The sequence below is a fragment of the Papio anubis genome, chromosome 6 (assembly GCF_008728515.1).
Source record: "Papio anubis isolate 15944 chromosome 6, Panubis1.0, whole genome shotgun sequence".
In the NCBI taxonomy this organism is placed as follows: Eukaryota; Metazoa; Chordata; class Mammalia; order Primates; family Cercopithecidae; genus Papio; species Papio anubis.
This window is the reverse complement of record NC_044981.1, coordinates 146,606,717-146,626,626: the sequence shown is the minus strand read 5'-3', so window position 1 is coordinate 146,626,626 and position 19,910 is coordinate 146,606,717. Positions and strand designations below refer to the sequence as shown.

The 19,910-nt window shown below is 37.1% G+C and overlaps 1 protein-coding gene across 1 annotated transcript in view; it reads right to left on the bottom strand.

Annotated features, from left to right (window-relative positions):
- The window catches only part of TRAPPC3L (trafficking protein particle complex 3 like), a 47,130-nt gene that overhangs the window by 25,118 nt on the left and 2,102 nt on the right, over positions 1-19,910 (bottom strand). The window contains exon 3 of the mRNA XM_031667615.1: positions 18,737-18,836. Coding sequence (XP_031523475.1) covers positions 18,737-18,836 — 100 coding nt within the window. The remainder of the gene's footprint in view (positions 1-18,736; positions 18,837-19,910) is intronic.

Genomic DNA, 19,910 nt, shown 5'->3' with positions numbered 1-19,910 from the left:
TCTCTCATTTTAATAAACGTTTAACAGTGGTATATTAGTCAGAGTTGTCCAGAGAAACAGAACCAACAGTACAACAGTATATATACATACATACATACATACACGTGTGTGCATGTGTGTGTATGTGTCTGTATGTCTGTGTGTGTGTAAGCGTGTTTATATATACATAAAATATATATGAAAGGGGATTTATTATGGGAATATATATTGTTATATATATTATTGTATACAGCAAAATATAACAAATATATACCAAAGTATATGTGCTATATATATATTGTGTGTATATATATAAGAGGATTTATTGTGGGAATTGGCTCATGTGATTATGAAGGCTGAGAAGGCCCATGACATGCCACCTGTAAGCTGGAGAATCAGGTAAGTGAGTAGGGTGGCTCAGGCCCCAGTCTGAAGGCCTGAGAACTAGGGGAGTTGATGGCACAAATCCCAGAGCCAAAGGCAAAGGAACCTGAATTTTTTATTTCTAAGGACCAATAGAGAAGGAGAAGATTGGTGACCCAACTCCAGGAGACAGAGAAAAGATTGGTGACCCAACTCGAGGGGAGACAGAGAGAGACAGAGAGAGAGAGAGAGAGAGAGAGAGAGCAAATTTGTCCATCCTCTCCCTTTTTGTCTTACCCAGGCCCTCAGTGGATTGTATTGCGCCTGCCCAGATTGGGTGAGAACAGATTTTCCTTCCTTACTCAGTCCACTGATTCAAATGCCAATCTTTTTTGGAAACACCCCCATATACATACCCAGAAATAATGCTTTAATAACTATCTGGCTGTCCCTTAATCCAGTCAAGTTGACATCTAAAATTAACCAGCACATGTGATAAATTAAACATGGTTCAATGGCTCCTTCTGGCAGATGTAGTCTTGTTATCCTCACTTTGAATCTGACCTTATGAACCAATCAACTATGGCAGACAGGAAGGTAGGTTGTTAAACAGTATCACAGTTTATGCCTTGGTCTCTTACAATGTTGCAATGCTCAACAGTCTGGTAAAAGCCACTGTGTAAGAACTGCAATTACCCTGGGACTACCAAGCTCTGAAAAGGCCCAAGCTAGCCAACTGGGGGGGATGGGGGGAGAGAGAGAGAGATAAAGATAAAGAGAGAGAGAGAGAGATCCCAATGGCTCCAATTGTCCCAGATATTCTAGCTTAGGGGTCAGACATGTGAGCGAAGGAGTCATTTTAAACATTCAGGCCCCAGTGTACGTGACGTGGAGAAGGACCAGGAAGTCCAACCAGCCGTGAGAACAAAAGGTCCCAGATCTATGGCCCTAGTCAACTCATTGCAGCCATCTCCAAACATTTGACCCACTCCAGTGGAGGCTGCAGGCTTTGTAGAGAAGTCCTTGCTATGTCCTATCCAACTCCATGACCCCAAAAATCATGAGCTTAAATAAATGTTTGTGGCTTTAAGTCACTGAATTTTGGGGCAATATGAAGCAATAGAGCCTGAATACTAACATGAAAATCAAAATTTATAAAAAGACAAAAAATAGAGGCAAATTATATTTATACATTTATACATTCTCACTATGCATAGAGAACATTTTCTTCAATAATGTTTTCTTTTTCTTTAGATTCCAGTTAGCAGTATAGCGTCTATAGCATGATTTGATAGATGCTGATAAGTATCTCTCTAAAATTTCTCTACCAAAGCTGGAGATTCACTTTTAATTATTTTTTAAATATTTTAATTACTAAACTTTTAATTATTAAAAATGTTTAAATAAATTTTGTTTGAAAGGAACACAAACATATTATTGGGAGGAGTAACACATTAAGCTATTATTTGTCATTAATATCTAGGAAAAAATAGCAAGCGAGGGTTTCAGACTAGGCTGGCCTTCAGTAAGCTGGAAACAGACTGTTCTTCTAGTCTTGTCCCTCAAAATGTTATCTTCAGACCGTCAACATCAGCATCGCGATGAAGCTTGTTAGAAATACAGAATCAGACAGTATCTAAGACCTGTTGAGTCAAGCAGGCAGTTTAACATAATCCTTGCTGATTCCAGTTCAAGTTAAATTGATAACACCAAGGCAGTGGTTCTCAAATTTTGGTCCATATAAAAATCATCCGGAGGGCTTATTAAAATGTGGATTGCTGAACTCCACCTCCAGGGTGTCTCATTCAGTAGGTCTGGAGTGAGGCAAAAGAATCTGCATTTCTAACAGGTTCTCAGGTGATACTGATGCTACCGGTCTAGGGACTACATCTTGAGAATAACTGCTCTACGGCACAGAGCAGGCTATTCTGGGGAAAGCAGGCTGTAAGAAACTCAGAATCTTGGGCTGCACTCCAGATCTACTGAATTGGTCATCAGCCTGTCTAAGACTTTGGGGTGCCTTTCCATTCATTCAAGGATACCTTTTGTCCTTTAGGAATATTTTAAAATTTACTTCACGTAAGTTTTACATGTTTCTTGTAAACTCTATTCGTAGGTGTTTTCTTTGTTCCTATTGTAAATGGTTTCTTTTTTCCACTACATCTTTCTAAGTGATTGTTATCTGAGTATGTGAAAAGCTACTGTCTTATGCTTATTAATTTTATCTCTCTACTAATTATTTTATTGTTTATAGGGCTTGTCAGAATTTGAAAGTAAACATTTTGCAACCTCTGATGACATAATCGATCTAGACAATAAATAATGAATTCTAAACTATTAGGTGAAGGCAGAATGGGGTCAGACCTATGCAATTTGAAGCCACTCATCCATATTAGCATCACTAAAAATCAAACCAGATATTACGTGCCTTAGGAGGCAAGGCAAGAACAAATACACAGTACCACCTGTGAAATATTGTTGCCTAAAAAGCTAAACCTAATCAAGTATTTAGACATTACTGCTAGTTTATAGGAAATGCGAGTAACAGAAAACAAGGCAATTAGCCCCACAAGAAAACAAGCAGGTACATCTAGATACAGAACATTCCATTTTACAGATGACTCAGTTTCCCCACAGATTAACAGTATTAAAAAAGGAGAATAAAGGAGATATAAGTGGCTTAATAACCAGATATGCTATATAGACCTTATTTGTATCTTGTTTCAAAACAACCACCTGTAACAAGATATCTTTGAGATATTTAGGAAAATATGAATATTAGATGATTTTTAGAGAATTATTAATTTTGCTATGTGTGATAATGGTGTGCTGGTTTATGTTTTTAAAAAGTTCTTCAGTTAGAGATGTATATTTAAATATTTACATGTGAACTGCCATGATGTTTAGAAGTTTCTTTAAAATACTCTAGAAAAAAGAAAGTTTAGGGAAAAAGCTGAAAGATGAAACAAGATTGGCAAAATATGGAAACTTTTGAAACTGGATGGCAGGTACATGGAATTCATTACATTATTCTCTTTACACTTGTATATGTTTGAAAATTTTCATAAGGTACACAACAAAATAAATGAAATCAGTTATTTTACTAAAGTTTCGTCAATCACCTCCTGCTTGGCTGGAGTTTACCTTCTAGTATCATTCTTAGCAAAGGCTCATAGGAACGCTATTCCCTGAATTCTTACATATTCAGCCTGTTGGCCTGTTCTCTAATTGAAGGACAGCTTGTCTGGTTCATACTTTCTCTACGTGAGTGTATTGTAAGCGTTACTTCATTGTCTTTTGTCATTGAATATTGCTGAGGTGCCACACCTTGATGTCTGATGCCATCTTTATTTTTTCTTTATTACTAACATGATATTTTATCCTATATTCTCATTGGTTTCTTTATCTTTCATGTCCAAAAATGTTAAATAGGCCTTTGGGTAGGTCTTTTTGGAACAATTTTTCCTGCTACAAGTTTACTCTTTCATTCTGGAGAATCATTTTCTTACATTTCAATAAAAGAGTTGGAAATTTTTTAACTTATTTTCCTTTCTGTGCTATATCATTTTCGAGAAACTATATTGTTTTGAATTTAAAACTAAACCACTATATGTTACTACTGGAATTTCATTAATTTAATTTTAAAAACTAAGTCAACTTGAAGTCTTGGCTCTTGTTTCATCTAAGTGTCACAAGCACACTGGGAAGGAAGTATTACCTTTTCTATGTTTATAAATAATGGTAGAGCCCAAAAAGACTAAGGTGGTTAAGCCATTGTTAAGTTATTGAGCATCAATTTGGACCTACATTTGTCTAATCCTACTTTCCATCACACAAATTCTGCCTCATTTTAGTATATTCTTGATTGTTCATATAACTTTTGAAAGCATGTTCCCTCATTTGTAAAATGAGGATGTTGAATTCATACATCTCAAAGTCTCTTTCAACTCTGTTGTCCTAAATCTTACAGTCAGTAGTGTGTGAATTCCCAGTCAATTGGATTCTTAGTGTCCTCTTGGGAATAGAGGTCTATCTCCAAGTTTCCTGGCCTCTGTCTGGGCCCCTGGATTCTTTCCCATCCTAAACAGCTTTTCACCTTGGGTTTCTAAATACTTAGGATAGTTATACTCAAACTGTACTTCTACTGTATCACTGAAGTAAACTTTCCATTTTATTTTTTAAAAATTTCCTTAGATAAAAATGACAATTGATACAGAAGGAATTTTTGGCAGTGGAAAGTTTATAAAAGATTTCAAATAATCCCCAAACTTTAATTTTTATATATTTTAGAGTGCACCTTTCTTTCCATCTGGCCAGCTATCTTTTTAGAATTTCAGGTTTCCTGAACCTACAACCACACCAATTCCAGAGAGAAATCTTCACAAGTTTTAAATTGCAATGAAAACTGAGATTAAAATGGGAAAATGAATTAATTACTTCACCTAATCACATTCACTGGGTCATTTCAAGAAATAGGATTAAGTCAGCAAAATAAGAACTCGTGATATTGAGTAACAAGATAAATGCATTCTTTGGCAGTTTATAACCTATAAAATGGTGACTAGTTGCATTGTAAAAACATTCTGTGCCTATATTTTATCATAAAGACATGTGCTTCTGCAATCACAATAATTTCTGATAGTTTCAACAGAACACAATTATTTCTCTCAGGGGGTTCGTTGGTATTTGTGTCACGGAGGAAGGACGAGGGATAGTAATCAGTGTTTTAAGAAGGGTTACTTCCTTAAACAGTTGGCTAACTGTGAGTGGGTTTCACCGACCCTATGCATGAAGTCAAGCAATTAAAGAAATATATGCTTACAAACTGGTCAATTTCCATCTTCTTTTGAGAAATGTCCTCAAAAACACGGCCTCCTTCCCTACCTCTTTCCCTACAGACAAATTTGTTGTCCCAACTAAAGGTGAGATGGACTTTGTTTCAATCAAAACTGTTCCACTTTTATCATATCTCTCTAGTGTTTTCCACTTTTTTCCCAAATGGATTTTTATTTATTTGAAGCATGTAAAAGACATAAAATAAGAGGAAACTAGGGGTAGAATTTGGATGGAGGGTCTGGAGGAGTGGCAGCCTTAACCTGCAGCCTCACTTCTACAGGAATCACCCTAGAGTTCCATAGAATACAGTTAGGGATCTCTTCTTCTAAACAGTGGAGGCCCATTAGGATCACTCGGAGGGCATTTAAAAAGTTCTAATGCCTTATTCCCAGAGACCACAATTTAATGGGCCAAAAGTAAGTTCTGAACATCAGGTTTTTTTGGAAAGCTCCAGGGGATTCTATGTAGGAGCTAGAATTGATAACCCTTGCCCTGGAGTATCACTGAGAGGCCAATGCAAGTCTGAACCAAATCTTACTTCTGACACAAACTAAACATCACACCAGGCAGGGATGGCCTGGAATTTGGTGTTCCTGATGTGTCTCTGAATCCTTAGACCCAGACAGACCTTGCTTTAGGGTTTTGTTTCCTAGGGTATTTACTTCATGGTTTTCTTTTCTTAATAAAGAATTTTATTGTAAATAGTTACATTAATAAAATGTTCCCCAAGCTATTGCTATTTTCAATCCACTTAGGTTTGTTTTAAAGGAGTTCAGAATATGCCACCCCAAAATATTGCCACTTTGACATGTATACTCATTCTTTTGAGTTAAAGGCACTTGAAAAGCAGCAGTCACAAGATTGCTCTGACCTTCCTGCTGTTTCTTAAAGGCAGGAGAAGAAATTCCCATGCGAAGGATATCCTCCCTAAACTAGAAAGAAAGCAACACTCTTATCATCAAGGAGGGGCAAGTGAGGCTGAGAAGATTCTGTACAGATTTTATTAAAATCATTATTTTCTTCTTGCCTCCCCAAATAATTTAGTTGCCTTTTTGCAAATTACTATTCTTTGTCTAATTCAGTAGGTAAGTGTTCAACTCCTTGGGCCTCCATTTCTTTACTAAAGATTCCCATGCTATGTATTAAGTAAATGTGTATGCTTCTTTTTCTGTTGATCTGTCTCCTGTCAATTTAATTCTCAGGATAACTTTTAAAAAAAGTCCTAAGAGGATAGAGGTGAAGTTTTGCCTTCCCTACAGTTTCATGAGTCAGTTTCACATGAGTTTCATCCAAATAACTTAAACAGCAGAAATAAAACCAATAATCTTCAATACAAAGGCAGGGCAGCCTAGATATTCATGTGCTGGGATATTCGGAAGATTCAAAACTTCTCCCCTAGAAGGGAGAGCATTTGGACAAATGCCTAATGCATGCAGGGCTTAAAACCTAGATGACAGGTTGATAGGTGCAGCAAACCACCATGACACATGTATACCTATGTAAAAACCTGCGCGTTGTGCACATGTATCCCAGAACATAAAGTTTAAAAAAACTTCTCCCTTAGAGCATTTTTAGTAATAGAGCAAAAATGACATCTACATGCAGCCAGATTTCTTGTAAGTCCTGATTATGAACAAAAATGGAAGATGGACATTCATAAGGAAAGTGAGAGGCAGTGCTAAGTTATTTAGTGACTTGTAGAATTAGTAAGAATCAAGCCCTAAGAGATTATTCTCTGTGACCAAAGAAAAAATAATATTATGCAAATGCAGTCATAATAAAAGTTTAAGGGTAATTCCCTTGCAGGTGCTTTGCCTTCATGTTGGAACTCTGCTATAACAGTGGATGTGGCCTTCTGGGTTTGATCCAATCAGTCTCAAAATCCACAGAGCTTGTGGCTGTACGCATATGCTTTTCCACAAAAGAAAATTTCCTACATTTTTCCTCTTTCATCCCGCCCAGAGGTACAAAACAGAATAGAACAAATGTGTGAGTGATTATATAAGGCAGTTCTTGCCTATTCAGTGGGGAGAAACAAGCCTAAGTGGTTATGCTTGTTTAAACAAGTATCATATTTTTAATAATCTCTCTGCTATATTTCTGACCCAAATTGTAAGATGTCTTAAAATAATTTATAAATTGCTTTGCTTTTGCTGTGAATATTCATCATTTTTTAAATATTGAGAATTTTATTACCACAAAGAATTTTTCTTTCCTTTTAATTGATTTCCGCTCCCTTCTCTATTCAAAACTGCTACTAAATAGGAAAATGGTCTGACATTCAGCTAACTGTGATGCCAGCCTTCTCTGGAATGTTGTGTTGTGTTGGGCTGTGACTTCCATGGAATTCAATTCCTGTTTACCAAGGGCTCCCACTTATTTTATTTTAATATAGTATGTTGAAAAGAGTGGAAAAAAGAAAAGCAATTCAATAGGCTCTTACAACTAGGGTTTGAGTTAGCCTTTGAAAAACGGTAAGAGCAAAGAAAGATTTTATATTTAGGCTTATCTGATGAGCTTCCTTTGTTGTTGTTGTTGTTGTTGTTGAGGGATTAAAGGGATGAGTAATCTTAGCAAAATGCTGAGAATGAGGCATATATGGTGCTTTAACCCTTGGGTCCTCCCTTGCTTACACTGTGCTGAGAACTGCTCTCTCTGACCAGGTCTCCTGTTTGTGAACCTGCATCCTCCACATGTGTCCCGACTCTTCAGGTTAATAACTGAGCCTCTCACTTGGCTTTGCTGTACCCCTTCAGCTCTGTGCATTGTAAGGAATGCCTGGGTTGCAAATCTTACTAGACCCTGGGGATTCTGTTCCATTCCAATAGCTGGGTTTCCTACTTCAATCTTTTGGCTGGGGTGGGAGGCATGTACAATAACAGCTAATTTCTCAAGTATCTATTGACATGTTATTCTAAGATAAGACAGTGGTGAGATATCAAAAAATTTTAGCATCTTTGTAATGAACAGAGTCACAACTGTTGGCTGTCTGATGGAAGTTAATATGGGGTAACCTCCATGCACCCTCCTGCTTCCCAGGATTCCCTTAGGGATTTCCTGTCAGGTTGCTTTTGGTAGACAGAGCACTGTGTTGCTCGAGGTAAAGTAGATTGGAGCTGAGTGGAAGTTGTGCACCACTCGTATCTGCCTTCAGTATCTATGTGGAGAGCACAGAATCCCCTCTCTATGTCTTGCAAGGCAAAAGTTACATGTCATCTGGTGAGGTTAACAGGTAGGCAGTTGCCGTGATGTGCCTTCAGCCCTCATGAGGTGAATGCAGCATGAATGAGTCACTTTTTGAGAGGACCATGAGCAAAAATCAGTCTTCACAATATCAGTGAGAGATTTTAACCAAGTGAAGGGCAGAGATTGCATGAAAATAAACAGGTCCTAAATCTTTTATTTTATGGCCCCCAGGCTGCATTTCTGAGCCTATACCTTAAAGTAAGTTGTTGTGTGTAAGAGAAGGAGTGTTGAGGAATGGAAAGCAACTCTAAAACTGAGGTTTAAATATTCATCCTAGTAAAAGAAAGAGCATTCAGAGGACAGGAAAAAAATGCGTCCCCATTTTGTGCACAGCATTATGATGGCAGCAAAATTCAAGTGTTGTGCATTGTATTCGGTGTGTTACATCTAGACTTAGACCCAGAATTGTGAAATATGGTAACTTTTAGAGAAGTATTTGTTTTTAAGATACATGTTATTTAGAAAATTAAGGAAGCCAAATATAACCAGAAAAAAAAGAAAGCAAAGTAAGTAAAATACAGAAGCATAAGGAACTCCGCCCCCCTACCCCACCCCACCCCACCCCACCCCACACCTTTTTTAAGAGAAAGGTAAAAACAGCCTAAGATATGTTGCTGTCTCTGACTTGAATGCCCTGGTTTAAGTTCATTTTATCTGGGCACTTTTCCTATTCACATTAAAAATCAGATTATCTCTGGTAACAGTCTTTGAAAAAAGAAAATACACAGAATGTCAAGAGAAATGACTGAAAAAGACTTAGAAAAAAGAGTAACAAAAGAAAAAGCCCCACCGGATTAGATGACCAGAGCAAACTTTTGTAATTCATTCCTTTATAAGAAGTTCAAAGGGAAACCTAATACTATCTATTGTAGCACAACATCATTTTTCTTAGGAGAATTTGGTTATCTCCCTTCTACCAAGCGTTCCTCTGAGCTCACTGTCCTGAGTAATGTTAGCCCCACTCTTGCTAATGGTCTAAAATATTTACTTTGCATTAACAATGTGGTTTCATTTGACTGCTTCCAAGTGCAGAGGTATTTTATTTTGAAGTGTTTGCTTTCTTTGTTATTATCTGCAAATATATAACAAAGACAGTTTTTTCTACTTCAATATCTTATGGTTAGCATACTAAATGGAGTCTGCAACACTAGTTATTTGCCCCAAATTCTAGCTCTGAAACAAAGAAAAACAAACACCAGCATCAGTAAGATAAATACTGTGAGCAGAAGATTCATAGATAAAGTGAGACTCATATATATATATACACACACACACACACGCACACATATATCTGTTACTAATTTCCTAGACAAGGAACAAGATATTTATCAATTACTTTGTCCTGTTTTGGAAAATCTTGGAATGTTTTTCATACCCAGATTCCTTCTTGAGGGGCTCCCTGTGATTGCCATGTTCTGTCTAATTATCCTGCCATTCTGGCCACAGTTAATGGATTAGGGTGGGCATTTTGAGCCTGGACAGTCAGTTCACAGTTTGACTAGGGCCCTGGAAGTGAGCTAGCATGAAACTCTACCTAACACAGGGCTAGTGATTGGCTGGACAGGTTAAAGACTCTCTTTTGGGGACTTTAAATATGAAACACATAGAGAAAGTCACAGTTTGGGTGATTGGGCAGAATGCAAATGACACCCAGAGAAAAAAGAGTAAGCAGAAGCCATGAGGCAACAAAACTGTGAAACACCAGAAGCAATGAGGTGGAGAGAAGGAAAAGAAAAATGGAAAGATATTATTAGGTAATTATAAGAGCAGAACAAGCAGAGAAGGTTTGAGTCACGAAAATGGCACAGGACTGAAGTAGAGAACCACAAAGGCTTGCTGCTGAGGGTTCAAGATAGACTAAAACTGGAAGGATTTTCCAATTTTTGTTCTTTCATGGGGTCTGATTATTGTGTCCCAGAATATCTCTATGATAAACCCTAAAGATCTGACGTAAACTAAATGCTGGTAACCTAAAGGAGTCTACCTAAAACAATTTGGCTCCATGATGAATTTTAGGATAATTTTCAAGCATTTTCCATAATAATATGAAGTGCACTATGTAATGATTTGATTACCTACTTAATATCTGCATTTGAAATCACAATTGACCTCAGAGTAGCAGAATGAATATCTCTCTTCTGAAACATACTACACTCATATAATAAATAATAATGGAAAAACAATAATAAATATATAATTTAACATAATTATAATTTATTTATATTTGATTTATATTTAATTTTAAAATACAATATAATAAACAATAATAGAAAACACAAATGTTTCAATAAAATTATCAAGTTCACTATCATTATTTAATAAGAATCAGTTATTTTCCTGTTCAGGATCCTATCGCAGTTTAAATCTTGTTGTTGTGGATTTGTTATTGTGAACAACCAGGTACTTTTAGAGTGCTAATTTTCAGTGTAATGAATATTGCTTGAAATAAGAGGGCAGCTTCTGCATGTGGTGTTAGTATTGAGCCGACAGGGTCGGAGACTTTCATTTAGAGACAAATGTGGACCACTGCCCTCTTCTGGACAGACTAGGAGGAGCAACAGGGTATAGATGAGTGAAAAGTTCTTCAAGTATTTTCTAAGTTCACTTCAACAATATTTAATAAATGTCAACAGGTGTGGATTTACCTGGTGAACCAAATCCCAAGAATGCTATAAATGATCCCTCCTTTGGAAACACTTACAGATCTGATGGGGAAATGAAATTGTAAATGAAAGATAACTTCACTGGTTAATACAATAAAGAATCAAATTTAAAAACTTTACTAGTATTATCATAACTTTGGGAAACTGTATTACTTCCATTTTTGTGAAACATTTTTGCTTTCTTTAGATGGAGACTGGAATTATGTACAAAATAAGCTGGTCAACAGCAAATCGTTGGAAGATCAACAGGCACAAAACACGATAAAATTGAATTTCACAAACTGATTAAAACATTAAACTAAAATGCAGACTTACATTGCTCTGCTTTCATAATAAAGATAGTTTAAGTAAGGTTAATCATGGGTTCCCTTACCTGTGCAAGGTTGCTCTGTCATTTTTGCTTACTTAACACTACAACTCTTGCCTCACATAATGCAAACTAATTATCTCCCTTTGGCATAGAAAGACCTAATGAACATTTCAGAGAGTGAACTTGGTTAATTTAAAGCCTATGAGACCCACTGGCAGGCTTTAAGTCTAAGCCCCCAGCTACATCTTTCACTGGGTGGTAGCTTAAGGGCCAGTCTGCCATTTATCCTTGCATATCACCACCTTGGGCTTCCAGGGAAGAAAGTACAAATTATTGGCAGGTGATATTCTGGAGTTCTTGACCACAGTGTCATTTAGCAGTACTTCCAACAGTAATCAAATAGAGAGAGTAGATTTATAGTCATTGGAGGGATTGAGAAAGGGAACATAGATTTGGTTGTAGAAGTTGAAGAAATTTATAGGAAAAAAGAGGTAGTGGTTGTATTTAACAAATTTCACAGTATTTAACAAAAAGTCTTTATTTCAGAAGAAAAGTTTGCACACTGAAAATTGTGCCCTTCAACCTGTTTTGTGTCTTCAGTGGCAGGAAGTTGACACCACTGTAGCAATAAAAGCAGGTGGCTTCCTTTGCCATCTCTTCCTTCCACCAGACAGCTAGATTTGCACTGAGCGGCCAGATTCATTCCAGCGTGGGAGAGCAGGTGGAACAGGGTCAAACACGAGGCCACCAAAATATAAGATGGCCATAGAAATGTAAGTAACAGTCAGGATGGCTCATGGCTTCTGTGCTGGTTGTCAGATTATTGCCTCTCAGCTTAAAACCTACCGTTCACTGCCCTGCTTGTAATGCTAGAGCTCCATCATGCAGACACTTCTCCTTGGCCGGAAGAAGGTGTTGCAGGGACACTGCGGGAAGAAGGGGCTTTTCTTCTGTCTCTAGCGTGCCTTTTGTTGGCTTGCTCCTGCTTAAGAAGTGGACCTCTGTCTAAAAAGGATTCCTCCTTTGGGTGCTCATTCTCACCCCTAAATTCTATAGTGTGGTTTTTTTCCCCCTTTCTCAGTAACTAATCCCCTGTAAATAGCTAATAATGTTTTCTACTCAACCTTTCATTTTGAAATGATTGTGTGATTCCCGTCTCCTGACTGAACCCTCTCTGGCTCACCTTCCAAGCTGTGGGTCTCCCCTCTGAAAACATCTAATAAAATCAGATTTGGATATCCTTGTTGAAGTGTCAGATCAGTGCTTCTGAGCACAAATCTGTATTGGAGATTGGCAATCATAGCCCTCGTGCTGTCTCCATTCTAAAGTGGCTCAGGAGTTTTGGCTTGAAATGTTTTCATTCATCCCATAGATTCAGTCCATAGCAGTCTTGTGCATTCAGATCAGAAGCAGAAAAAAAATGTATGTGACTAGTATGATTTGCTGAAGTTTTTCTGCATATACTCAACTCTAATCTCAAATGGACCATTTTATTGAAATAAAAATGATTTATCCACTGGGAAAAAAATTCCCTCTGCTATTTTGTTTTCTCTCTGGATTATGTGCTTAAATCTTTTGCCCTAGAGTTTCCGCTTACAAAATTCACCACTTAGATTTACTTCCTTGCTTCAGGTACCTTCATTCATATTGCTTCCTATGACCATTTCCTTGATTTTTTATTGCTCATCCCCCAAAATCATTGCTCACATTATTTAATTAAGGTAAAATTTCAATTTATACTATAAAAGGAAAAGATCTCTTCTTTTGCTTTCCAGAATTTCCAACAAGCACAGTATATTAGATGCTGATTTTTTTAAACTAAAAATCAGGGTTTCAAGTTTTTTAAGTCTTTTTATGCTGTATTTAAAAATCCCCTCTTACAGTGAAAACAAAGTAATGTGATATTTACACTGAAAAATGATAAATTCCCCCATATCCCTCAGAGTAATCATCATATTGACATGGACCTGAGAGCAAAAAGCTTCCCCAACTTTGACAAACATAATTTGTGCAAGGCCAAGCAGTTACAAACACTGTCAGTAACTAGAAGATATGGATGCTTTGCAGGAGGCTTTGGAAGCTACATTCACCACACTCAGCTATTTATGATTAGAATTCAATGTGCAGATGGTAGCTAGTGAAAGTAATACCCGAAATTCAGGAGAATGACAGCTGAAAGAGGTCTCTTCTGACAAATATGGAAACCGAAGTTTGGACAGCCTAAGCAACTTGCTCAGAGTCACGCAGTGGGAATGTAAATCAGCAGGATGTGGACTCTTCCTTTTTAATCTCCACTACATTGGACATGGTTAGGCCAGTGCTCATCTACTGATGAGGATCGCAGCTCCTTGTGTCCCAATTACTTTCAAAAGGCAACATGATTATAGTTATTGTCAAGCCTAGCCTTTGTAATCATCTTGATTTAAATGATCAAGTTTATCTCTAATTAGCTTCTCCTAATAACAAAACTATTTTATCATAAATGTGTTTGGAAACCCTAAAATATATTTTGTATAACTAAGGAGGTTTTTGGTTCTTTGACCAGAGACAGGTGCAATTGCACTTTCTGCTTTCCCTTATAATAAACAGAAATACATACAGGTGTGTAAGTAAGTTAAATTATCTAATATTTCATTACTACAACTAAAATCAGCTATGGTAATTCTACTGCACGTTACACATTTTCATCTAGACCAACTACAAAATTTTTCTCAGAACAATTATCATAGTAGAAAAAAATCTTTAAAGATACATTTTAAACAATTAGTTCGTGGAGAAAACACTAGAATAAGGTCAGAAGAATTAAATTCTAAGCTGGGTTTTCTTACTGTGTCCATGGTGATAGCATATAAGTCCAATTATACTATCAGTAAAATGGGGCTAATGACAGATGATAGATGTTCTTTTTATTTCAGAAGGTTCTTATAAAGGAAATACAGGTAATAGGTAGGAGTTACTTTGAAATTTTATAAAGAAAATATCAATGCTATTAAAGTTTTTCAATATCGTGTTATAATGCTGCTGACATTAATTTTCAAAATAAATTAGTCTTATTTAATATTTGTAGTTGTACTTTGAAGTAACCACCACAAAAAGTTGTTGTATATGATAAAATTCTGTTTTAAAAATGGATGCATTTTAATGTTGTGGGAACTAGACTTTATAATTACCTTGGCATCTTTTTTTTATATATAAAATGCAAGGCCAACTAAAGATTTTTGCCTTCAATGATTTGGCCCTTGCCGTGGGATTTCTTTTCAGACCACTAGACGGCGCAACTACAGGTCTACTACATGTTAAAAGACATCGTCAGAGGCCTAATGACAGACCAACCTCCTCTCTGAAGAAAAAAACAAGTGAGGAGAACAAGAGAGAGGAATGTTATGAATACCTGAAGTTACACAGTCCTTCTCTCGCAAAGGCAGAGGTGTGCAGAGTGCAGCGTAAGTTCAGGAAACCTGTTCCTACATGCAGTCTTTTTACTACCTCAGAGGCAGGGATCACTTCTCCTGTCTGGGCATAGGTTTCTTCATCTAGTCAATTCTCTTTAAATGCATTCCTTCTCTCTCTTTCCTTCCCTGGAGACAGCACAGAGATCATGAGTTCTATGGCTGCCATGGTCTCTAGCTGCTCAGTACTTGAGAAGGATGATAATGGTGTTCGGTAGAAGTGTGTGGTCTGAGAGGGCAGCCAAACAAATTTCACAGCCATTAGGTTCTATTCCTGACTCTGCCATGCTCTGGGAGCAGCATGTGACTACAGTAAACTTCTTCTGAACTTGGCCTAGTTCTCTGTAAAACTGACTGTATCATTTGACATCTGCCTCCTCTGAGCAGAGTTTACAAGGATTAATGAGATAATGCTGCCAACAGGCCCGACGTTTGAATGAAAGCTGCTAATTATTAACAAAGCCTCAGTGGGCAGGTCCATAACTAAAGTCTGACCTTTCATCTTTGTCAAAATGCTCCTTAAATGGGTGACATTATTGCTACAAATAAAGGAACATTTTGTTGGAGAGGTAAAAATGATTAAGAGGAAGGACATCAGGCCTTTGAAGGAAGGTGCAAAGAGGAGGGACAAATGTCCTACACTAGAGAAGGGTGAAGGTGATGAATATTCTCCTCATTGACAAGAAAGAATCTTGCATAGGAGTGGAAGTGGATCTTTTTCCTGTTCACTGAAGACAGAAGACACAGGAAGGAATTCATCAGAATGGTTGATAAGACATGAAAAGCTTAGAGAAGGGATATTTGGAAAGCAGATGTTGTACATGTTTCTAATAGGAGAGAATCAAACAGACTTGTTTCTAACTTGGTGAAAATTGTGTACCATTAGGAGGTCAAATTTCATTAGAAGCTTCTTTACTCTTTTAAAGACAGAATATGATTTTTGAATATAATTTCTAAATGGGAAACATTCTGGATTTTTTTCATGGGTCTCTTCCTGCTGAGATACGAATTCATTTTCTTTCTTATGCTCTCCATAGAACATTTCTTACTTGATTCCTCTTCAACCTTTTCTTTTTTAATCTGGAGCATTGAAAGAACTCTTGTTCTATTTCCACATATTGAAGACTTCATTATCAGGTAAAGTGAGGAGTTCCTCATGGAAGGGACCCGAGGAGCCCTTGAATGTGTTGGGCAAGGTGAGGAGCATTCCCAGGCTACCTCTTGCAGAAGAAAAGCAACTTCCCAAGGGGCCTGAACAAAAGACTGCTTTGATTCCTTCTTCCTCCTTCCTCCCCTCTTCCCTTCATCTTTTCTTTTCTTTCAACTAATTTTTATTGAGTATCTACCTGGTAAGAAGGCCTACATTACGCCCCACATAAACATGTACTTCCTATTGGCATATTTAACTTGACTTTCAGCTCTGTAATTTTCCTGCGGCTAATAGAGAAATATCCTGATTGAGGACCACAGGTAGCAAGAAAGTTTTACATGAAACTTCTTAGACACTTCTAGGAAGGATTTATATGGGATATTTGTTAGCAGCTATTTTGAACTTAATGACACTAATTTTTAAAAGTTATCGTTTTTATTTTCTACTAGAGAAGCCTTGTTCCTTTATGTTCCTCTAATTAAAGTGAATATGTGGAATTATTTCTTCTGAGTTCTTTCAGAAGCTTTGCAGTGATTTGGATGGTGCCCTCAGTGCCAAGAATAGACAGTAAGAAAGAACCAGAGAATCCTCCCATTACACTGCACTATTCTAACTGGATCAGCTAATATTCTCTGGGCCAAAGGCATTTACAGTATTGAGCATATTTCAGATGATTTCTGACCCTAAATCGTGTGATAGAATGTAATTCCAGATTCTCAGCAATGAGGTTGTATATGCTTCTACTTCCAGTTGGTTACTGCTCTTTTTTCAACAGATTTTTCTTTTGCTCTGTTAATCATCTTCTTAAATAAATAAGTGAATACATTGATAAATGGAAAAAGATGTGTACCATACATATACAAACATATCCAGAGGAATAAAAATTTTTGCTAGTTGTGCTAACATATCTTTAGAATGAAGTCTCCAAATCGCCCTTGAAATTATTTTCTTCAAATGTTCAAAGTCTAACAAACAACCTTAAACACATGAGTCAGGTTTTATTTTCCACATTCTGTAAGTTTTCAGATTATTGGTCAATGTTCTACCGCCGTATGAATTTGCAAGACAAAGTCTTAAACTTTTCTTTTCTTTTTTTTTTTTTTTTTTGAAACAAGGTCTCACTCTGTCACGCACGCTGGAGTGCAGTTGAATGATCTCGACTCACTGTAACCTTCACCTCCCAGCCTCAAGTCATCCACCCCTCAGCTTCCTGAGTTGTTAGGACTATAGCTGTGCCACCACGCCCGGCTAATTTTTGTATTTTTTTGTAGAGATGGGATTTCATCATGTTGGCCAGGCTGGTCTTGATCTCCTGAGCTCAAGTGTTTTGCCCACACTAAGCTAATGGGATGAATTTTGGCAAAGATCAAGAGGGAGTCATTCTCAAACCAGGAGTCATTCTCAAACCAATCTAATTATCCTCATTATAGAAAGACTGTGTCTTACTAATCAAAGAGCCTAGAGGGCTACCAACTAGAAATGCAACAAAACACAACCATCTGCATTTATATATTACAAGTATTTACTTTCCATTAAAACAGCTGTTATTCTTGTAGTATTGCCCATATAATTAGTTTCATTAAAAAATGTTTTATTTTATTTTTCAAACTACTGTTTTGGGATCTTACTTATATTCTGACAATATAGAAAGGGACTTTTTTCCCCAACCTGGTTAGTGGTGTGATAAACTCACTGCGCTAAAATTGGAAGATACTCAGATAACAGTTTCGACCGCATTATCACTAGCCATGAAATAATACAAGTAATAATATCAGTAAATGGAAAAATCTTTCATTTGGATTGTATTTTTTAATGTAGAATTTTTCCCCACATATACTATTATTTACTGTTCATCATATTATCAAATTATTTCTGGAACTTAATTTTCTTATCTGGAAAATAGGGATAGTAACTCCAGTTCTGCCTACTTCAGAGGGTTACTGTGACAATGAAAGACAAAGAGTATGTAAAACTGCATTTAGGCTCAGAAAGCATGATGTTATAGAATGACAGCCATTCATGCACAGAGTCAGTTCAGCCATATATAACAATATTAAGGACTAGGAGAGGAAAAAAAAAATGAGACTGACTTAATTGCTCAGTTGTGTAAACCTGGAGACATGTGTATCTTCTGAGTCTCCTACAAATTAACAACACTACATTAATAACCATAGGCCAAGATTTTTTAAATGCTGGCTGAAGACGCATTTCCCAGTTGAATTTCTAATAACAGTGAGCTAATCCTGGATAATTCCTAGTTGTCTTCTATATATCAGGGCTATGAAAGTTCTTAGAACAAACATATTTACAGGAAGTTCTATTTTTCTCTTGGGAAAATACTCTGGGAATGACTAAACAATATTCTCTGATACTACCAAAAACCATCTCCCTCCATGTGCTGAAAATGATCATAGAGAAACTGGTTTGGGGCATGCATGTTGTAAGGTTGCCCTATTGCACTCCCCTTTTGTTTACCTTCTGAAAACACTTTTCCCACTAGAAGACATACACTCTACACACTCCTGTAGTCAGGAAAATCTATAGTTGCTTAGATGCATCTTTCAGTTCACAGTAGCTTTATCTCTGTGCTGAAATAAAATGCTTTTCAATTAGAATCTCCTTTCTCAGCACCTAACAATGAATGCAGATGGAACCTGTCCAATCTGAGCAGAAAAATCACCAAACTTAAAAATAATCAGAGATTTTCAAGACATATCGACAGAGCTAAAAACATAGTTACCTGGGCAATTATGTCCGTAATTTCTGAATAACTATGGCATCTTCCCACACAGGATCGAGCCAGAAAGTCTTCTACAAGCCGTGTTCCAATGCCGTAACCCCTGTGGATGAAGGAAAGAGTGTGGTCTGAAAATTCTAAGAAATTAGTGAAGTCTATCAGTTTTTAAGAAGGGATTTGTGTGTTTAGCACTTGTGCAAGAGAATCACAAATCATACCAAATATGAAGAGTCAAAATGGCTTTTGGCTGTGGGCTTCTTATTCGTCCCACAGACCACAGAAGCAGAGAGGAACACACCGAGGAAATATTAACTGGTCTCCTACAAGCAGAATAGTCTGCCTAGAATCAAGACTGGCCCAAACTTGACAATGTAAATTAAAATTAAGGAAGGCTGGTGTCTGTAGCCTAATGTTTCTCAGTGGCAACTAATTCTCTCATCATTAGCTATGATGGAAATCAAATGAGAGTCTAGCTAAAGTGTCTGCTACATGTGTGATACCCGGATGCTCGCTCTTCTCTTAGCATTGTTATCAGGGTAGAAGGGCAGGCATTTCCAGGATGAGCTCTGGAAGGAGGGGAAGAAAGGAGCAGAACAAATTTTTGTTGTCAGTGAAAGTTTCGGCAACTTCAGACTCTGAAGTTTACTAAGAAAAAAAACCTCGTTTTTCATTCCAGGGAAACAAACTATGGGACTTGGGGGAAGGTACTGTATTATCTCCACCCCAAGAAAATAGCTCTAGTAGTGCCTGAAGTACAATTTTGAGAACCTTCGATTGAGATGTGATTATACACACACTGAATATGTAGCTAAGGTGGCTGAGCACACACTTTCAACAAGATAAACTGAGAAACGACTAAATTTCCCAAAAGGATACAAAGAAAAGTCAGAGTCTCTGTCTTATAAGAACATGCAATCTAGCTGAGAAAATGTGACCTTCAAGTGGAAATCAAATGGAACGCTGTTTTTGCCAAACCTCTATCACAAAATTGGTCTTTGAATTTCACAGCCACATGTACATAGACAAGTGAAACGATTTCCAGTGGAGCCACAAAACGCCCAATGAGACACCACAGTGTTCAGAGGCAATGATTACTCCAGAGGCTCTAAAAAGAGATGAAATCTTTGGTGACTAGCTGGTTGGAGGGAGACAGATTTGATGTGAGAGTGCTTATGAA